At 41.9% G+C, this 18626-nt stretch overlaps 1 protein-coding gene across 8 annotated transcripts in view; it reads right to left on the bottom strand.

Moving 5' to 3' along the window:
* The window catches only part of LOC115044515 (plectin-like), a 99280-nt gene that overhangs the window by 9466 nt on the left and 71188 nt on the right, over positions 1-18626 (bottom strand). For 7 of the 8 annotated variants that reach the window (XM_029503579.1, XM_029503580.1, XM_029503575.1 and 4 more), the window contains exons 6-31: positions 18344-18510; positions 15716-15831; positions 15502-15605; positions 14791-14910; positions 13980-14075; positions 13767-13894; positions 12735-12828; positions 12186-12340; positions 11749-12070; positions 11574-11651; positions 11287-11448; positions 11048-11152; positions 10851-10946; positions 10610-10735; positions 10303-10455; positions 10058-10212; positions 9738-9864; positions 9433-9616; positions 8590-8747; positions 7507-7685; positions 7269-7407; positions 6748-7104; positions 6584-6667; positions 6382-6486; positions 6128-6226; positions 939-4292 (exon numbers count right to left, since the gene is read on the bottom strand). In XM_029503579.1, coding sequence (XP_029359439.1) covers positions 939-4292; positions 6128-6226; positions 6382-6486; positions 6584-6667; positions 6748-7104; positions 7269-7407; positions 7507-7685; positions 8590-8747; positions 9433-9616; positions 9738-9864; positions 10058-10212; positions 10303-10455; positions 10610-10735; positions 10851-10946; positions 11048-11152; positions 11287-11448; positions 11574-11651; positions 11749-12070; positions 12186-12340; positions 12735-12828; positions 13767-13894; positions 13980-14075; positions 14791-14910; positions 15502-15605; positions 15716-15831; positions 18344-18510 — 6963 coding nt within the window. The remainder of the gene's footprint in view (positions 1-938; positions 4293-6127; positions 6227-6381; positions 6487-6583; positions 6668-6747; positions 7105-7268; positions 7408-7506; positions 7686-8589; positions 8748-9432; positions 9617-9737; positions 9865-10057; positions 10213-10302; positions 10456-10609; positions 10736-10850; positions 10947-11047; positions 11153-11286; positions 11449-11573; positions 11652-11748; positions 12071-12185; positions 12341-12734; positions 12829-13766; positions 13895-13979; positions 14076-14790; positions 14911-15501; positions 15606-15715; positions 15832-18343; positions 18511-18626) is intronic. The other variant, XM_029503582.1, reaches the window with a different exon arrangement.

Below are 18626 nucleotides of genomic sequence, written 5' to 3'. Positions count from 1 at the left end.
CTATATATATATAGATATATATATCTATATATCTATTAAATATATATATATATATATATATATATATATATATATATGCTATCACCCATTGTTATCATGATGTTGTTTTACAGAAACTTACATTTTTTTTATAGAATTTTTTTGTTTTTTAATGAAACTGTGTTACATAGCAATTGGATGGTCACTAGTGGAAGCAAGTAAATTGTTATAAGTGTGCTTAATTCAAAGGTGTTACAACTGATGCACCAAACCTAAATTTAATTTGTTAATGCCTTCACACTTGAGAGGAACTTCAAAGGAACTCTCAAATGCTTTCCAAATGTATGAATATATTAGTGTTGTTTATATTATTGTATATTTTAGCATTTCAGTCCTCAGCCACTTAGGCACAAGGGAAAATCCATGGGAGGTCGTTTGTTTTTTGCTATTCAATGTATACTAGTCTACGTTACAGTGGTGGCAAAGGGAGAGTGGCCAGGCTGAGTACAAATTGCAACTGACAAATATTTTAGCATGTTCATGTTGATGGCAGAATTGTGACTGCGGTAATAATATTAGGTGGTGTGACAAATATATATTATATATTAAATAATATGTTTTGCTGCTACTACTAGATTTGTCACCATTTTAAGCTTGTCAATAAAATCTCAAATGACATGGTATTCACGTATTTGCAACTTAAAGTTGAAAGAATAATAAAGCATGTTTTAAATTGAGGAAGCATTCAGGGGTATGAGGGGACATTCGGGATGTGATCTGCATCAGCACAGTGCACTGGATCAAAATCAAAATGAAATTCAGATTTACAATCAAAGATATGGTCATGGTTAGTATAACTGGAGAGGGGATAGAGGAAATTGAAGAAACAAGTGTGTTATTTCAGAGAGAATTAACAATGACATAGCTGCTCTGTTATGCCATTTTCTTTGACACAATACCTCTTTAGATTTATTCTGAAGTTCTTCAGCCTCCTTTTTCAGTCTAGACTTCTCCTTCTCTAGGTCTGCGATAGCTTTGCGTAAATCATCTGCCTCTTTGCTGGTATTTAGTCTCTCAACTTCCAGTTTCTCCACTACTGTCAATTTTTCTTTGGTAGCTATTTCAGTCTCATGGAGACGAGCAGCAATTTTATCAGCTTGTTTCTTGAATTTCTTAGCTTCCTCTTCGGCTTTGGCCTGGGCTTCACTGAGATGAGAAACCTGAAGCTTGAGTTTTTCAGCCTCAGCTATGATCTCCAGTTGCCTTTTCCTCTCTGCTTCAAGTGATTTCTGGTACTCCTCTGTCTCTTCATCCAGACGCTGTTGCATGAGTTGTTTATCCTCTAGCAGCTTCTGTGCCTGTTCCTGTGCCAAGTCCTTCTGCCTTTGGAGCATCTCTGCCTCGGCTTTGAGCCTAGATGCCTCTTGTATGGCCTGCATTTTCTCTTTGAGCATTTTCTCTGCAAGAGCTCGCTGCTGATTGAGGTCGTCCTCTGCAATCTGTCTCAGGCGTGCAGCCTCTTGGGCTTCGACACTCAGTCTAGCAGCATCCTCGGCAAGCTTTTTCATATTTTCAGCCTCTTCAGCAAGAAATTTTTGAGTGTTATCTTTGTCCTTCTTGATGAGGCGCTGATTTTCCTCCTCAATTCGGATTTTCAGTTTTAGTAGTTCCTCCATCTGAACCTTAACTTTGAACAGCTCTTCCTCCACCTGGGCTCTTTGTTTGACAGCGTCATCGACCTCGTCCTTCAAGCGCTGCAGCTCATCATCCAGGACAGATTTCTGTTTATCCGTTTCATCCAGCTGAAGTTTGACCTTTGTGAGCTCTTGCTCCACTTGGAACTTTTGCTTTAATGTCTGCTCTGCCAATTTCTTGTGCTTTGACATTTCAGCATCAGCTAGTTGCTTCTGCTTGAGTGCTGAAGCTTCTGCCTGTGCTCGTTTAGCAGCTTCAAATTCAGCCTCTTTCCTCAGCCTCTCAGCATCCTCCTGAGCTTTGGCTTGGTTGGCAGCTTCTTGCTCAGCGGATGCTCTCTGCCGTTCAGCTTCCTCAGCTTGTTGACGGAGCAGAGCTGCCTCTCTTTCTGCCTTCTCTTTAGCAGCTTCTGCTTCTTTGGCAAGCTTCTTGGCTTTCTCATATTCTTCCTTAAGCTTCTTCTGCATGATGCTGTCTTCTTTCTGTTGAGCAAGGACACTCTGGACTTGCTGCTCAGCTGCACTGCATTTAATGGCTGCTTCTTGGGCTGCAACAATCTGTTTTTCTGCCTCTTCATCAGCCTCGTCCTTCTGTTTTTTGGCCTCCTCTGCTTTCTTTTTCAGACGGTCAAGCTCTTCCTGGGCTGCTTTGCGTTGTCTGGCGGCCTCTTCCTCCGCAGCTGCAATCTTCTTTACTTTCTCCTCTGCTTCCCTCCTCCTCTGCTCCTCCTCAAGGGCAATCTTCCTCAGTTTCTCAGCCTCCTCCTCTGCTCTGAGCTTGCTCTGTTGAGTTTCCTCTGCAATGTTTTTCAGTTTGTTCAGTTCCAGCTCCAGGTCGAGTTTTCCAGACGAAGCCTTCTCAAAGTTGAGTTTAAGAATTCGGATTTCCTCTTCGACAATCCGCCTCTGTTTGAGCGTGTCATCCACTATCGCCTTTTGTCTGTCCATTTCAGCCTCTGATGATTTCTTGAGGAGGATTATCTTTTCCTCGATTTCTTGCTTGTGTTGATTGGCCTGGTCTTCAAGAGCTTTCCTCTGGTATGCCTCATCCTCAGCTTGTCGTCTGAGTCTCTCGTTTTCTGCCTCCTTCTCTTTGAGGGCGATTTCAGCCTCTGTTTTTAGGCGAGTGGCCTCGCTGATTGCAGCCAGCTTCTCTTTGAGGATCCTCTCAGCCTCCGATCTCTGACGAGCTGCCTCCTCTTCTGCAACTTGTCTCTGATGCTTGGCCTCCTCTGCAATGGCTCTAAGCTTGCTTGCCTCCTCAGCCAGGTCCTTCATCTTTGAGGCTTCTGCTTCGAGAAGTTGCTTACTCTTCTCTGTGTTGGACATGGTCTCTTTTTCTGCCTTCGACTTCAGCTGAATGAGTATATCCATTTCACTCCTCACTTTGACCAGCTCGTCCTCCAGCATTTTCCTTTGTTGTTCAGCTGCAACAATTTCATTCTTGAGGCGGTAAAGTTCATCTTCAAGGAGGGATCTCTGCTGTTCTGCGTTGTCAAAGTCTGCCCTAAGTCGGATCAGTTCTTGTTCTGCAGTTAGTTTCTGCTGAGCTGTGCTCTCAGCCACCTTTCTCTGCCTCTCAAGTTCTTTCTCTGCCATTTCTTTCTGCTTCAGGGCTGAATCTTCAGCTTTGGCTCTCTTTTTAGCTTCACGCTCAGCCTCCTCCTTCTGTTTCTCAGCATCTTCCTGAGCAAGACTCTTTTTATGAGCTTCTTCCTCAGCCTGAAGCCTTAGACGGAGGGCTTCATTAGCTTTCTGCCTCCATTTCTCAAGCTCTTTTTCTGCCTCTTCCCTGGCTTTTTCTGCATCTTCCTGTTGTTTCTTGAGGTGTGCAGCCTCTTGTTGCAGCTGAAGGACAGTACCATGCTCTTGTTTGAGTGATTCCTCTAACTTTGAGGTCTTTTCCACAAAGGAAATGTGTTTGCTCTGGAGCTCGGCAGCAGCGCTCTTCTGGGCTGCTTCGTGAGCAACCTTGATTTGTTTTTCCTTTTCGACCTCAGCTTGCTTTACTTGCCTTTCAGCTTCCTCTGCCTGCATCCTGAGGTTTTCAAGGTCTTCCAGTGCTTTTTGCTTTTGCTTAGCAGCTTCTTTCTCTGCCTCAGATTTGCGTTTGAGTTCTTCCTCTGCCATGCGTTTTTTCTGAGTCTCTTCATTGACTTGTTTGCGGAGCTTTTCGGCTTCCTCTTGAGCAGTCTTTCTGAGTTTCTCAGCCTCAGCTGCTCTATCACGGAGTTGCTTTAGCTCAGATTCTGCTGTGGATTTTTGCTTTACTGTTGTCTCAAGCTGGATCCTTATGAGGCGGATTTCTTCTTCAATCTTGGCCCTGCTGTGAAGAGCTTCATCCACTTGCATGCTTTTGTCCTTAATTTGCTGTTCTGAGATGTTCTTGAGCTCATGCAATTCCAGCTGGATATTGTGCTTTTGTTTTTCTGCATCTACAGCAGCGTTTTCTCGCTTGCTTACTTCTTCCTGCATTCTGAGCTTCAGCTCTTGCGCTTCTTTCTCAGCTTTGGCAATGGCCTTTGCATGAGCTTCAGCTAACTGCTTCTGTTTGTCTAACTCAGCCTGCATCTCGGCCATTTTTTTCTGCTCTTCTGCTTTGAGTTTCTCTGCAGCTTTCTGCATTAGTGGAAGCAAATGGTAAAGAAAGGATTATAATCAAGCATGACAGGTTAAAGGCAACACTTTACATTAATAGGCTCAAAACAGTGTGGATTGAAACTGTAATTACTTCAGTAATCACAGCCTGAACACACTTGAATAAGAGCAATTTAATGTACTGTGTTACCTGGCAAGGTTAATGTTAAAAATTTGCTTAAAGATCATTCTCTAGATGCAAATTAGATGCACAAAAGTAATGTTAAATTCACGATGCAATCAAACAATTCATGACATGACAATTCAGGAAAAAATGGATGATGTGGAAGTCTTGATTAATGTATGGAAACAAAACATCACTTCACAACACAGCAAGAAAATCATATGGCATGCAACTGTAGCTGAAGTGCGTACTTTCTAAAACTGCATTATTGAAAATAATATTTCTTATTTATTTCAATGCCAGCAGCAATATTCCTCCCATATGCATTCATTTTATAATCACTACTCACATTTTGACTGTTTCAAAATGTGAGTAGTGATTATTCACTGTTTGTGAATGTGCTCATTAGGCAGCTCTGTATTGTGTATTCATCTTGAACTGTGTCGTATAAAAGTAGTTTTCTGCCTTTTTATGTATATATAGATTGTTCATCCTTTTAAAATTAAAACTAAATACTTCACGTTATGTACATGAGTATTACTCACACCTGTCAGAGGTTTTTATTTCATCCCATGCAATGGGGGTTCTTTAAATCACTATTTGGAATGAGATGGAATGGAAAGGGAAGCCAATAAGAGCAGGTTAACAAACCAGCTTATTAACAAGTTTAGGGAGAAATGTAAATAAAGATAAATAGGCTGACGAAGTAAGGACATTAATGACTTGGTGACAGTCTGGATAATTGCAGTAATTTCATTAAAAAGCTGAAGTGAAAGCAGAGAATATGCCACAGAAAGCCAAAATGCAGTTTGAGAGTGGCACAGATGTTTGGATGAGAGGGAGAGAATGGAGTTTATACTAGACAGAGGATACCTGAAACACTGAATAATTTACCTCTTTAATGCGCAAACAAGTTAAGACTTCATCATGGCAAAGCACTGGCAAGCAGTTAAGAGAAGCAAAGAAACAAACAAAACATCATGGTTAGAATATAACTTGTGTTAATTTAGAAAAAAAGGGGAAGAGCTGAACACCATGATAACTAGGCTGAATGTGGAGTCCTGACTTTGATCTTAACCACAGAAAATAAAGTGGCCAGTAGACCAGGAAAGTAAAGGGAAATGAGCAGAAGTGAAAGAAAGAACCCCGTGTTCTGAATCTACAATGGCACATTACAAACCATGGATGGAAGTGGGGTAGTTAATGCATTTACTGTATTCTACTTAACATACATCGAGTTCTATTTTAGACTTCAAAATCTGAAAGTCTTCCAACTCAGTGATCTACTTTTGATACTGTATGCATGTCATGTTGAAACCTTACTATTTCTTTATTTTATTTTTTTTAACTGTTTTACAAATCTTAAGGCCTCATATGATCAGTACTGGCAACCGATATAAGCACCTCTGGCTAATACATCAGCTACAGCATGCCAATTTTTTCGAGCATAGCCAGTGCAAAGGATTCATTTGCTACCTGTACATTAACGTAATGGTATGTGGGTGTGGGTGTGTGTGTGTGTGTGTGTGTGCGCGCGCGCGCATGTGTGCATAACACACAGAATAAGGTGCGTGCGTGCATGCATGCATTGTAGTGATCGGCGGGTACACTCTGTTGGTTGGTTGATTATTTGGTTGGTTAGATAAATGTTAGGCTTAAGTTTGTTTGGAATCCTCAGCCAGTTGTCACGCACCTCCTCATCCTCCAGGCGGCGCTGCGTGTCGGTGATGAACTTGATGTACTGACTGGTCAGAGTCATCAGCTCGCTGTAGCGGGTCCTCAGCGTTACATACTGATAACAGGAGAAACCAGCTGCACTTAGAAATGTGCGATTACCTCTTTAATACATGCAGTATGGCTTTCACTTGTTGGCAATGCTGTTGGCCTTTGTATAAACATTCAGTCATTTCTAGAAACTGGAGCTGTTACGGCTTTGAAGAGACATACCTCCTGAATGATGTTGTCGGAAGCAGAATCAAGTTTGGTTTTCTTCAAGGGAGAAGCAAGGGGCTCCACCTGAGCTTTGTAGGCAACCAGCTGGAGTTCATAGTCCTGATTGATGGAATAATGATTTCCAAACATTTGTATTCATCATTCATTTTTGAAATAAATGTCCTAAATTACAATATTCACAAAGGTTAATGCTCACCTTGATAGTGTCAATGTATGCTTTAGCATATGTCTGACACTCATCAACTTTGTCTTTGTTCTTCTCGATCTCCTCCAGCAGTTTCTGTTTTGTAAAAAGGTTCAAATAAGAGTTGGTCTCCATTGTTTCATGTGAAAACAAGTGAATTCTCAAACAGAATATACCTTCTCCTGGGCAAGCTGCTCTTTCAGAGTTTTGCTGTCAGTAATGGGCACAGCCTGGATCTTCTCCTGTCTTTGCTTGGCGTCACCAATCCAGGAGATCAGCCAATCGTAGCTCTCGCGATAGTAGCCCAGCTGGCGGCCAAGCAGCTCTAGCTCCCTCTGACGAAGGTCGATCTGGGTGAACACGGCCTTCCAGCGGTCCTGGAGGCTAGACAGGAGCTGGCGGTAGTGGTCCAGCTCAGCATCTCGCTCGCTGTGCACACGGGACATTTTGTCGCTCACTGTGGAGGCTTTTTTCAACTCTTCCTCCAGGGAATCAAACACCGGCTGTTCGCCCTCAGCCTCAGCCCGCATTTTCTGCAAGTTTCAAGCAAAATGAAGAGCTCATCACCAACGAGCAACAATGGTCAGATTAATCATGCAATACTACCCACAACCCAAGGGCACTGTAGCTGCAGTGTCTACTTTTGTATAATTCAAGTACAGTCACTTGATAAATTCCTCTTCTACAGAATTCATACCTTCAGCTTTGTTCTGTAAGCATCTACTTCCTTGTTGTCTTTAGGGACAGTGTGGACCTCACGCAGGCAGTCCTCATACTGCTTGAGAACTCCTTCAGCGCCCTGTGTATTGCGGATTACCATTTCCACAGTCTTCAGCCTGGGACGAGGAAAAAAAAAAATTTGAATAATGGAGTACAATGGAGAGGCATTAGGAAGCAGACGATTTGCTCTTTAGAATAAGTGGCTGGGCACTCACTTCTCCAGATAACAGGTGGAGAGCATGTGGGCATGGTCCATCTTCTGCACAGTGATGTCAAGCTCTGAGCGCAGCACAGGAGCTGAGACAGACTGCTGAGGGGAGGCCAAGACTTCATTTGCCTTCACAGATACCTTTTCAAGGTCCTTCTTCAGGCCTTCAAGCTCCACCTGGACTTTCTGTACAATAGGAGAAGACAGGAGTTAACAATAAAGAAAGACCAACTTAAAACATTTTCCAAGAGGCTAGAGTGTGGGCTAGATTGCAAAATGAAATTGCTTCAGATGTGTCAGGAGAAACTATTAAAATTAAATTTTGTGGTTCTCTGTGTTCTCTGGATTGGCCAGAGGCTCTGCTCAAATTTTAACAGCCTCAGATCAGCAGGGAGACATGCCTCAATAGAGGGTGATAGGCAGCAGGCTTCCGATCTCTGCAACATAAAAATTCAACATCTTCCAGCAGCTGTCTTATGCATTTTCCATTCAGCTCACACCGCGCCGTTTCACATGACATTGTATTCCCCCTTGTTTCCTTTCTCTCCAAACTATGACATGGATCTTAGTACAATGTGACCGGTATTTAAAACATTTCACCCCCCCCCTTCCACAATAACTCAATTTTTAAATCATGTTTATCTCATGTTTCCTTTCCTCCTCTTTTTGCAGGGATTTGTCGGGAACAGAGAGCCTTCTGCATCTCATTATTAATGTTTTAATGCTTTAATTGGAATTGTGATGTAATTTACTTAATCAGTAAAATATGCCATGATATTCACCATAATTCATATATGATGCAGCCTATTACCGAAATATTTGAATGTATTTTGCACTTTCCATCCACCCTGTCATACATTTCCCATTTGACAAAAGGTTTTTTTTTTTCCTGCTTATTTCTACTTTATCCTCAGAAAGCTTACACAAACACAAAGCTGCAGATCCAAGTCCAACAAAAACGTATGCGATATAGAACACAGGCTTGCAGAAGCACTGCTGTTTTTGATGGTCTCGTGCGTCCTTTGGTTATTTTGCAAAATGAATTTTTTTTTGCTATATCTCTATTTTTACTCATGACAGTCAACTGTACCTTCTGCCCTGTGGTCTTCTGAACACATTGTTTGAGAGGCTCCTTGTCCATTGGTTTGCGAATGTGAGCAATGGTCCGAGCCTCACAGTCCTCGATATGCAGACGCAGGTCCTTGAGCTCTGAGATGTAGTTCTTACACAGAGACTCATTTTGTTGACCTGTGAGATGGGATATGTATTTTATTTAGAAGAAAGGGTGAGAACAGAAAAAAATATACATTTGAACTTAAAGTGAACGAAGTGGCTGAGAATGCAAACATTTGTATGACAGTATAATTTGACAGCATATGTAAATAGGATATGAATGTTTATGCAAACATTATTGCATTCTCAGTCCACTGTTCCAGTGCAGTAACTTAGCATATCTGTACATGCAGCCCTTCATGTGTTGTGTCTCAAAACACACTCAGCTGCATTTACACTACATTCAAAGCATACAGTATACAGCTGCAGCAAGTATTTTCTACTGAAGGAATCACACAACTATGCATTATTTTGTGGTTGCATGACAAAAAGCGTGACAAACTGTACCCTGACACAAAAAGTATGGGCTCTACTTGGAGCAGAGCTGCAAAAAGCAGCACTGAGTGAACCACACAAACATGCCATTTCACACAGGACTCTCAAACACTAAAATTTAAACATTTAATCCAAGGCTCAAGAGCAAGTACACGCACTAGCTTGATTCACTGGCTTTACATCACTCACCTTTGAGCCTAACAACCATTAGTCCTGAAAGGTGAATTGACAGTTTAAAGTTGCTATCCACTTATTCTTGCATTCCCTTGTTATATCCATGAATAATAAAAAGCTAATGAGTGGTGTCGAGAAAACGTGTGTCTACCTTTCTCCATGGAGCGAAGCAGCTGGTCAAAATGCTGGGTAGACTTGCTGTAGTCCTCCTCAATCTTCATGCGGTCATCGGGGCCAAAGAGCTGCGAGTCCTGGCTTTCTCGCATGAAGTCCTGATAGTGGAGCTCCAGGTTTCTCATTATCAGCCTGTATTCCTCTGGCTTCATAGTCTTTAGCTGGAGAAAGGGGGCAAGAGTTTTTGAGTGGAATTCCACTTCACGGTCTTATGTGGTAATTGTCCTGTAACTTTGTTGTACAGGTCAGCTTGCAAATGGGTTTAATGATGTTCGTGCCTACCATGGTGATGTTCCAGGATCTGATCTGTGTGAAGTCTCTCATCAGGTACTGCCATGATAGCAGGCTCTTCATGTCCACATGGAGGATCTGCCACATGGACACCATCTGCTGATAACCTCCATCCAGACTGGAATACATCAGCAAAGAAAAAATAAATGTTGTGATCGGACTGGTTCATCAGCTACTAGCAAACCTGCACTGGTCACATTCTGGTGCTTGTAATGAATGGCTTAGTATTCAAACAGCTGCATATCCTAAAATGGAGTTACTATTTTCATATACAAAGCTGTCACACTGATGACTCATTGATGACTCATCACCTGGAGACACTGTCCACAGCTTCCTTGTTGACTGGAGGCACCATGAAGCAGACAGAGGGCACCACCGCCTCGTGTCCAGAGTGGTTCAGGACCTTCCACTTGAAGGGCTGGGAGTTGTTGAGGAGAGCGCACTCATCTCCTTTATGGACAGTGATCTAAAACAGAATCCAAGGATCACAGCTGTGACCTTTCAGGGGACGGAAACGAGTATAAATCTTTATGGCATGGTCGGTGGGTGTATTCACCTCCTGCTGCTTGAAATCACAGACAGCCTGAATGGGCAATTTTCCCTTGATGGAGGTGGTGGGGTTACGTGGCTTCAGCTGGATGATGGACTTGGCCCTCTTGTTCAGGCTGGTCACCATGGTCTTGAATTCATTCAGCTGTTCCTTCTCTTCCTGTTGAAAAATGTGTTCAAACAAGATTAGAGCAAAATAAAACAATACTAGTAAAAATAAGATTGAAATGGTACACGTTAAAAAGGAGCAATAGGACAGCGTTGGATTTGGATTGACATCAACATTACTCCACTGTGTAGCATTCATCACTAACCACAGCGTCCTGCAGCAGATCCTCCAGGCGGGTGGCGGTTGTAGAGCGATCACAGCTGTATTTCTTTTTCATGTTCTCTTGTATTTTCTTCATCTTGTCCTGGGCCTCCTTCACATCAGCAAAGAACTATAAGGAAAGGACATGACACGAGGGATATTAAACATGGCTCACAGCTCTGCGAGTGAATGGATGTATACCCATGGCCCACTGAAATTCCATATTCTTCTCTTCAGGTCCATACCTGGTAGTAGGCTGTGTTTTCTTTAAGATGAGCTTCAATGCAGCAGCACAGCTGGAGGATCCAGCTCCACTGAGTCTGCAGGGCAGCTGTGAAGGCCTGGCATGGAAGACATAAAGACAGGATTACTTAATGACTGGTTTATTTGTTTTAATACCATGTGTGGCTTTTCACTTAGTAGGAATTACTGGAATAAGTACCTCAACAGTCTTCTTGCCAGGATGCCCATCCTTGACAAGTTTGTCTCCCATGCTCTGGATATCATTGATCTTCTTCTCCCTGAGCTCAAGCTCTCGCATGAGACCCTGACAAATCCAAATGGGAAAGTTATTTGTAATCTTGACAGAAAAAGTATGCATTCATTTAATTTATCTCACTTATTTATCGAATTTATCTCACAAATAGGAATGGAACAGAGGCAAAAAAAATAAAAACTCACAGAGTAGTTGTCTTTCTTAGCAGTCATGTTAGTGTTTCTGTCACTCCAATCAAAGCTGACCTCCTCCTCTTCTTTGTCGTTTAACCACATCAGTTCCTTGGTGGCTGCACTGACAAAGGCATGAAGTGAGTCCAAGTTCCTCAGGCGGGACTTGGAGGAGTTCTGTAAGAAGGAGGATAAAAAGTCTAAATGTCAACATTTGTAAAAAAGAAAAAAAAAATCTATTCAGTGCAGAGTTCAAATATCTAAATATTAGGGCAGGAAAATGAGAATATGAAAATATTCACCAGTAGTCTTCCATATTGAAGGTCCAGTTTGCCCAGATATTCTCTGTATGTGTTCTTACTAACAGGAGACAGCTGGCTCTGAGCGACAGGAAAGATGCAACAAACATTTTTTAAAATCAGCAGTACAAGTACAGACAATATGTAATCATTTCAATAGACCTGATTAGTGTACTACCTCATCAGCCCTGGCCCGTTCAATCTTGGATCGGAAGTCCTCCACAGTCTGGTGCAGGCCTCTGTGGCTGCCCAGCTGGGACTCCACTGAGGGCAGATCAGATCCCCACTCAGCATCGTCAAGGCGGCGCTGGTTCTCCTCCACCCAGGCCAGCAGGTCTTCAATGTAGCGCAAAGTCACATCGTCCATCTCGGGCCGAATCTTCATGGTGGTCTGCTGAGTAGCCTGTTTCAGGTTAATCTTGCTTGTGGTGACAACAGTCTTCAGGCGAAGGTTGTAATCGCTACGGAGGTTCACTAGGCGCTCATGGAGGTGGTAAACCCTGCGCGCATCAAAAACACATCTTACTTCATTGTCGCTGAGGGGTGTCCATAAACTGCTTTTCATAAAATGTACTGTATTCAAAGGCAATTTAATGTAAAGTGTATTGCACCCACTTGCGGTACATCTGTTCAGCCTGAGGGTGGCGCCCATCCTTCAGTATCTGCACGTCATTGAAGAGCAGGCGAATCATGTTGTCTGCTCTGTCCAGCTCCCTCTCGATTTCTGCTGTGTGCTGAGCTGGTTTCCCTGCATTCAGCAGACGGATGTCCTGAAGGGACAAAAGCCAAGAAAAAAAGTTTAATCTTCTGTTCAAATGAAAAAGTAACATTGGCTGACATGTGAGCAAAGGCAGGAAGGCGGTTTGATATTAGTATGGGTTTCTATGATGGTTTTTTTCAAGATTTTCTTATATACCTGACGGGAAGAAGGTTTATAATAACACAAAATGACTGGTTCATAAATTTCAGAGGCCTGCACCTCCTTAACATGAATTCCTAAAAGAAATGTACTATTTTCAAGATTCTTCAAAAAATAATTCTTATTAAATTTAAATAAATTTGAAATGAACATGTCACATGGATGAGTTGAAATCATCCCCTTGGAACTGTATGAATTCATACACCTATTTAGCATTTCGGGTTTTAGCACTGAATAGGACTCACCGTCTGCAGCAATGTCTCCAGGTGGCTGAGTTGCTCATCACACGACCCAGACTGCATTTGGACTTTGCTTACAATCCTCTGAAGCCTTTCAAGTCTAGATCGGATAACATAAAACAAACCAAATTCATAACAATCTGTGACAGGCAGCAGTCGGTTCTTCCACATCTTTGATTTTTAAGACATTAGCAGCAACAGCTACTACCAGTTTCAGAACATGTCCATCAAAGCACTTATAACCATCTGGGTTTCAACAAATATTCCAATCTGTGAGGATCAGTCACAAATGCCACAGCTCAACTCCACAGAGAATAAAGTTCCAGCAGTATTGGAAAACCCGCTGCCCCAGAGAGGCTCAGACAGACAAAATATTTTTCTGACCAAATGTCCTGTCTTCTCATTCCACATCTCAGAGCCATAAACAAGTCTATTAGATGACTTGTGAAAATCTTGTGACATGAACCACCCCATTTTCCAGGCCTGACTCAATTGAATATGAGGAAAATTTAACTTTGTCCCATCCCGCATTTTTAGACATAATTATGTCTTTCTCTCTCCAATTATGAGACAGACAAACAACCAGGAAAAAAATCAAATAAAAACAAATTCCTCATGATGGTCTTAGTGAGTTTTTTACCAAAGCAGGAAAATCATGCAGTGAATACAAAGTTAAAACTAAACTTTTATATTTTCGACTCTCTTATGAGTTATCCAATTGAATGGCCTGTATAAAGTTAATAGGTAGATAATGGTGCTTATAAATAAAATGTATAATATGGCTTTTGATTTTTAATTTCCATCCTATGGTTGTTCCAAATCCTAGGTCAGCCCATCCTGTGTCCTCCATGGCTCACTTTAAATTACTTTCCCTATAATAATATTCTGTAATGAATCTTCTTTGAGTCAAGTTATTAGAGTTTGTATTTTATTTAGTTTCACCTTTTGTTTCTGTGCTGTTTCACTTCTACTTCACCCTTTAGAGTTTGAAGTTTTGATAATATCTTAATTACATATAGAGTCCACGACTGTCCTAACCTCTCAAACTCTGTTCTCAGCAGCCGCTCTCTCTCAAGGATGGCAACATGGAGGCGACCCCATTCTTTCTCCACATCAATGGGATGGTAGCCTGGAGGGACCTTCACCTGACCAGCATGTACAGCGCTCTGTGGAAGAACAAGGCATAGGATTATGAATAAATGCAAGATAATAATAATAATAAATGAACTGAAAAAAATTGGGTTAGCTTGCCTCAAAGGACTGGTAGATGTGTTTGGACCGGCTCTTGTCGGACTCTTTCACTGGCAGCTCTGTTTCTTTGAACTTCAGGAACTGGCGCCACAGAAGCTGAAAAAAAAAACAAACCCCAAAAAAACAAAACAACCAAAAAACAGATGAAAATAATTTATACATGGAAATTATTTATTTTCTTTTTGTTTATTTTATGCTTTCAATGTTGTATTAGTTGCTCAAGAGGGGTTTAACCACAATGTGATGTTTAAGCAGCACATGACACTGCAATTCAGTCCCTCCAACTATGAAGTAATATGCTCTGAAAGCCTTATTTATCCATTCTCAAGACTGGTGTAAATTAAGCTGAGCCTGTAATGAGTCAAATAACTTCCATATATTCCCAATGGGGGGAAAAAAAACGAAGTGGACTCAGTTTTATTAGTTTTTAAAATGCAAACCCAAAACCACTACCTTTGATGATGCTGGGCCGCTGATTATTTGACATCAAAGAAAATTGAGAAAAACACGCACGCTGCTTTTGTTCTGTATTACTAGTAGGGAGTGGCAGAGAGGTAATTCTCCTGAGGATTAGGTCCAACATTATCTGCCTTCTGGCTGCATTATCTCAGCATCAGCACAGCCCCACCCACAGCACAACAATGTCTGTGAATACAGTTCATTCTACCTCCCGCAGCCCAACATTACGCGAGTGTGTTCCATGAAATAACAATGATCACCAGAAAATGTTTTTCACAGCTAATATAAATGTCATTAGTATTTTTTAATAACACAATATATATATATATATATATATATAGATATAGCTCACCTCTATCTCCTCGTAGCTGGCTGGGAACTTCCTCTCTTCGAAGATCATGACATGATGGCGGATCCACTGGAGCAGAATAGTCACCAGCTCGTAATACTCCTGCCAGCGCAGCTCCAGCTCCTGCAAGCCACACAGCAGAAAACACGGCTGAGAGGTTAACGACAACAGACAGGAGGGCTCTTCTTTGTATTCAATCACTCGCACACCACACTAAACTCAATTATGTTTGCAACAACCAAGGTTTTGTGTGAGGAGGAAGAAAATGGCGACAGACAGAAGCATATTGCCATCAGTCCTACCCACATCTGTAAGGATGTCGGCTAGAGAAGAGTCGAGATCAGTTCTCACTTTCAAATTTATGCAAATGGACTTAAAAGCTCAAACATGGCCCTAGAATTGTGCGTGATTTGTGACTACAGCTTTAATGCCTATTTAAGGTGACAGATAATTTGTATCATTATCCCTTTTGGCTGCTGCAGTGTAAAGACCACAGGTTGTTCATTTCCTGATCCTGGTTTCATGAGACTCCAATTTCTCTTTGAACTTTAGTTGGGCTGGAAGACCCAAAAAGTTTTCATTTATTTATTTATTTATTTAAATAACAGAATCATGCTTATCCAATCTAACCAAACTGGAGCAAATATTTGTTACGCTCATCGACAAACATTTTCTAATTCTTTAGGATGGGTGCCTTAAGGATGGGTGACTCACATTCGCTCTGACGCTGTTGTGTACATCCACCCGAGGCATGGCATCATACAAGGATGATACATAAGTGATGATGGACTTCTCATCAGGGTGGGGAACATCAACATCTGAAGGGACAAGATGAAAATGTGTCATTGATTAATAACACAATAACTGAAAATCCTGAATAAACTTTATTGTCATGTAACAGACATGCTCAGGCGGTGTCCGGTCTTACCCTCGGGGTCCAGGAGGCGTGTCACTCCCAGGTCTCTCTCAGCCACATTGAAGGCCTGTTCCAGGTTCTCCACATTGGTCTGTCTGTACACTTTGCCCATGTCAATGAGTCTCGGACTGCAAAAGCACAACAATGGACATGCAGTGTGAGGGATAAGTTAACCTTGTCTGACTGTAACCTGCAGTCTAAGTGCGAGCATTCTAATTTTCCATGAAAACTTGCATCTGCTCGTATTATAATGTTTCCATCATGTCTTTGACATTGTAAAAGCCGCATCAGGCACATCAATTGTCCACGTTTTGTGTTTTCAGCTTTTCACACATGAATCTATCATGAATGGAGGGAATGGGACACAGGGTTAGATCACCCTTTAAAATTTATGCAAAATGAGCTCAGTCTGTGCATGCCCGCTCGCTTCACTGCGATAATGCTGCCCGTTTTTTGTCTTCTGGGTGTTTGGCTCTGCCAAATGTCTAAGCATCTTTAGCTGGAATTTACTTTATAGAGCAGCTTATATAATAAAATCTGACAAGAGTCTGCAGCCAGCCACAACTTGAGTTTCTAGAGTCAGTACAAACTCATCAATCATGCATCGATCCCTGACTCAGTAATTAAATCAGCATATTATGAATAATAGTTGCTTTCAGATGTTTCAGATGTGTAATGTAAATCTCTACATCACAACTTAGGGTTAGGGTTACCCATACTGAGCAAGTAAATACATCATATGCACAAAACAACAGCAGTGGATCCCTACAGTTCTCTAATTTGCAGAGTAGACTGTCCTGGGTATTGTCCATAGAGAGATGAAGACTCAACAAGCCGCACAGTGTAATGTCTTGTCGGGCTAGTGGAGCTGCTGGTGCTCTGGGCCTCCCTTCCATGAAATTTTCGAGACCTGGAGCCATGGCCCAGTTCTTCAGTGCTTGAGCGTGTACATGAGCTCTGCGAACCCCGCCCTGAGTCCCAGGAGGATCCCTCTGATGGGATATCCTCACACAACATGACCACCCGGTTGTCCACATCACTGACAGATCCTGACACGCCGGTACTGAAGCCCAGGTGCCCCCTCTTCTTCTTGGACTTTTTCTTTCCACTGAGCATCTCACAATCTGAAAGAACGTCCTCGTCCCGTAAAAAGCTTATTTTTTATTGGCTGGCATTACAGGTGGAACTTGTCATACAAACTTCTTGTGGTTTGGTGGCTGTGTTCAGATCCATCCCATGCATTGTCTCAAGTCCAACATCATGTACTGCTCGTGTTGATCCTTCTCGCAGGTTGCTGAGTTGAGATAAGCCTCCTAGCGGTGCAGCCAATTTCAACTGCAGATTTGTAAATCCACCTTGTACACATCCACAGAGCTACAGAAGCCCCCAGACACTCCGGACGAGTGATTTTTCTGTCCTGGGATACCCGGAGTGCTAAGGCACGAACCAACATCCCAACTTACATGGAGCAGACACAGAAAGCTACAGTAACGCCCACACACCACACCCCTGGTCTTTATAAAAGGCAGCACTGATCCTGCCTCAGGTGGCTTGGTGGAAAAAAAAAAAAAATCAAAAAGAAAGAAATTAAGTTGCATATACACGCTCAGGTTTGAGGAAACGTGCCCCTGCAGGCTTCGCTCTATTTCAATTTATAGTAGCCCAGAAGACACACAGCCAGCTGAGCATTTCATTTTCTCTCTGCATGAATTGCTTTGTTCTAAAATCTGAAAAGAAAAGCAGCCAGTGGCATATGGTATTGTCAAAACTTCCTGAGAAATAAATGCACACTCATTTCCCAGGAAGCCAACTGGACAAAAGCAATCCTTAACCACTAATGCTACAATAAAGACAAAAGAGCTTTGGGAGAATTAGCATATTTAGCACTCAACAGAGATGTGACTTTACTTCTTAATAGTAGGTTCTCAGCAATTTAATGAGCTAATCATATTTAATAGGACCGATCTTAATATGGCAACAAAAGAGGTACAGTATTAGTCATAGTCGACACCTGCCAGTGATATTTGTTGCCTGAATCCTGAAGTCTTTGCAGTATTAAGAGATTTTTTAATGGAGGACCAAATGAGAGCAGTAGTTCCAAGGTGCAATAATTGGACCAAAATAAAACATTTTAGGCTGAAAAATGTCAGATTTAAAGGCTGAGTAAACAAGTTATGCTTTGCTAGCTCGAGCAATGCTACTGCAGCAATATCTCACTCTATTGAATCTGATATATGATGATAATTGTCCTTCATTTGAAGCTAATTATATATAACACAATAAACATACCATCACTGTTAACATGTTATCAAATTATTCCATGTATGCAGTAGAAGATGTGAGTGGATGCATCTGACTCAAAGTAGAATTTAATTATAGCAAGTTAAAACTGGCATTATGAAATGTAAAGTCACATTTTTTGGAACAGTGCCGTTCGCTGTGCTTCATATACATTCAATAAAAACCTCTTGATGCTGATGGTCATGACAGGAACTGGCACGACAAAAGCAGTTATAAAACCCTGCATTATAGAAATTCTACCAGAAGATCCAGCACATTTCTGTCTGCGCTCGTGTTACAATTTATATTGCCGTAAAATGCTGTGAAATAATTTCCAAAGGATAAGTGGGACACACTCACTAGTGCTTGTGTATGACAGCGTTGAAGAGTTTTCCGTCCCTCCAGCTGGTGGTGAAGTTGTCGCAGCGGATGCCCTGGTAGCCGTTGGTCATACTCTGAGACCAGAGCAGCAGTTTCTCCTTGGCCGTCATGTCCTCTGACTGACCATTCACCTGAATATCTGAGATCTAAAACAGTGTATACAGGCCCAAAGTTAACAGAGAGGAAGACACTGTCGATTTGTAGTGTATATACTGAGGAAATGTGGGAAAAAAATCTGTCATTAGTGGAAACCAAAAGATGC

The sequence above is a fragment of the Echeneis naucrates genome, chromosome 6 (genome assembly GCF_900963305.1).
Source record: "Echeneis naucrates chromosome 6, fEcheNa1.1, whole genome shotgun sequence".
NCBI classification, from domain to species: domain Eukaryota; kingdom Metazoa; phylum Chordata; class Actinopteri; order Carangiformes; family Echeneidae; genus Echeneis; species Echeneis naucrates.
Note: the sequence above shows the minus strand (reverse complement) of the source record. Positions and strands in the feature narration are given on the sequence as shown.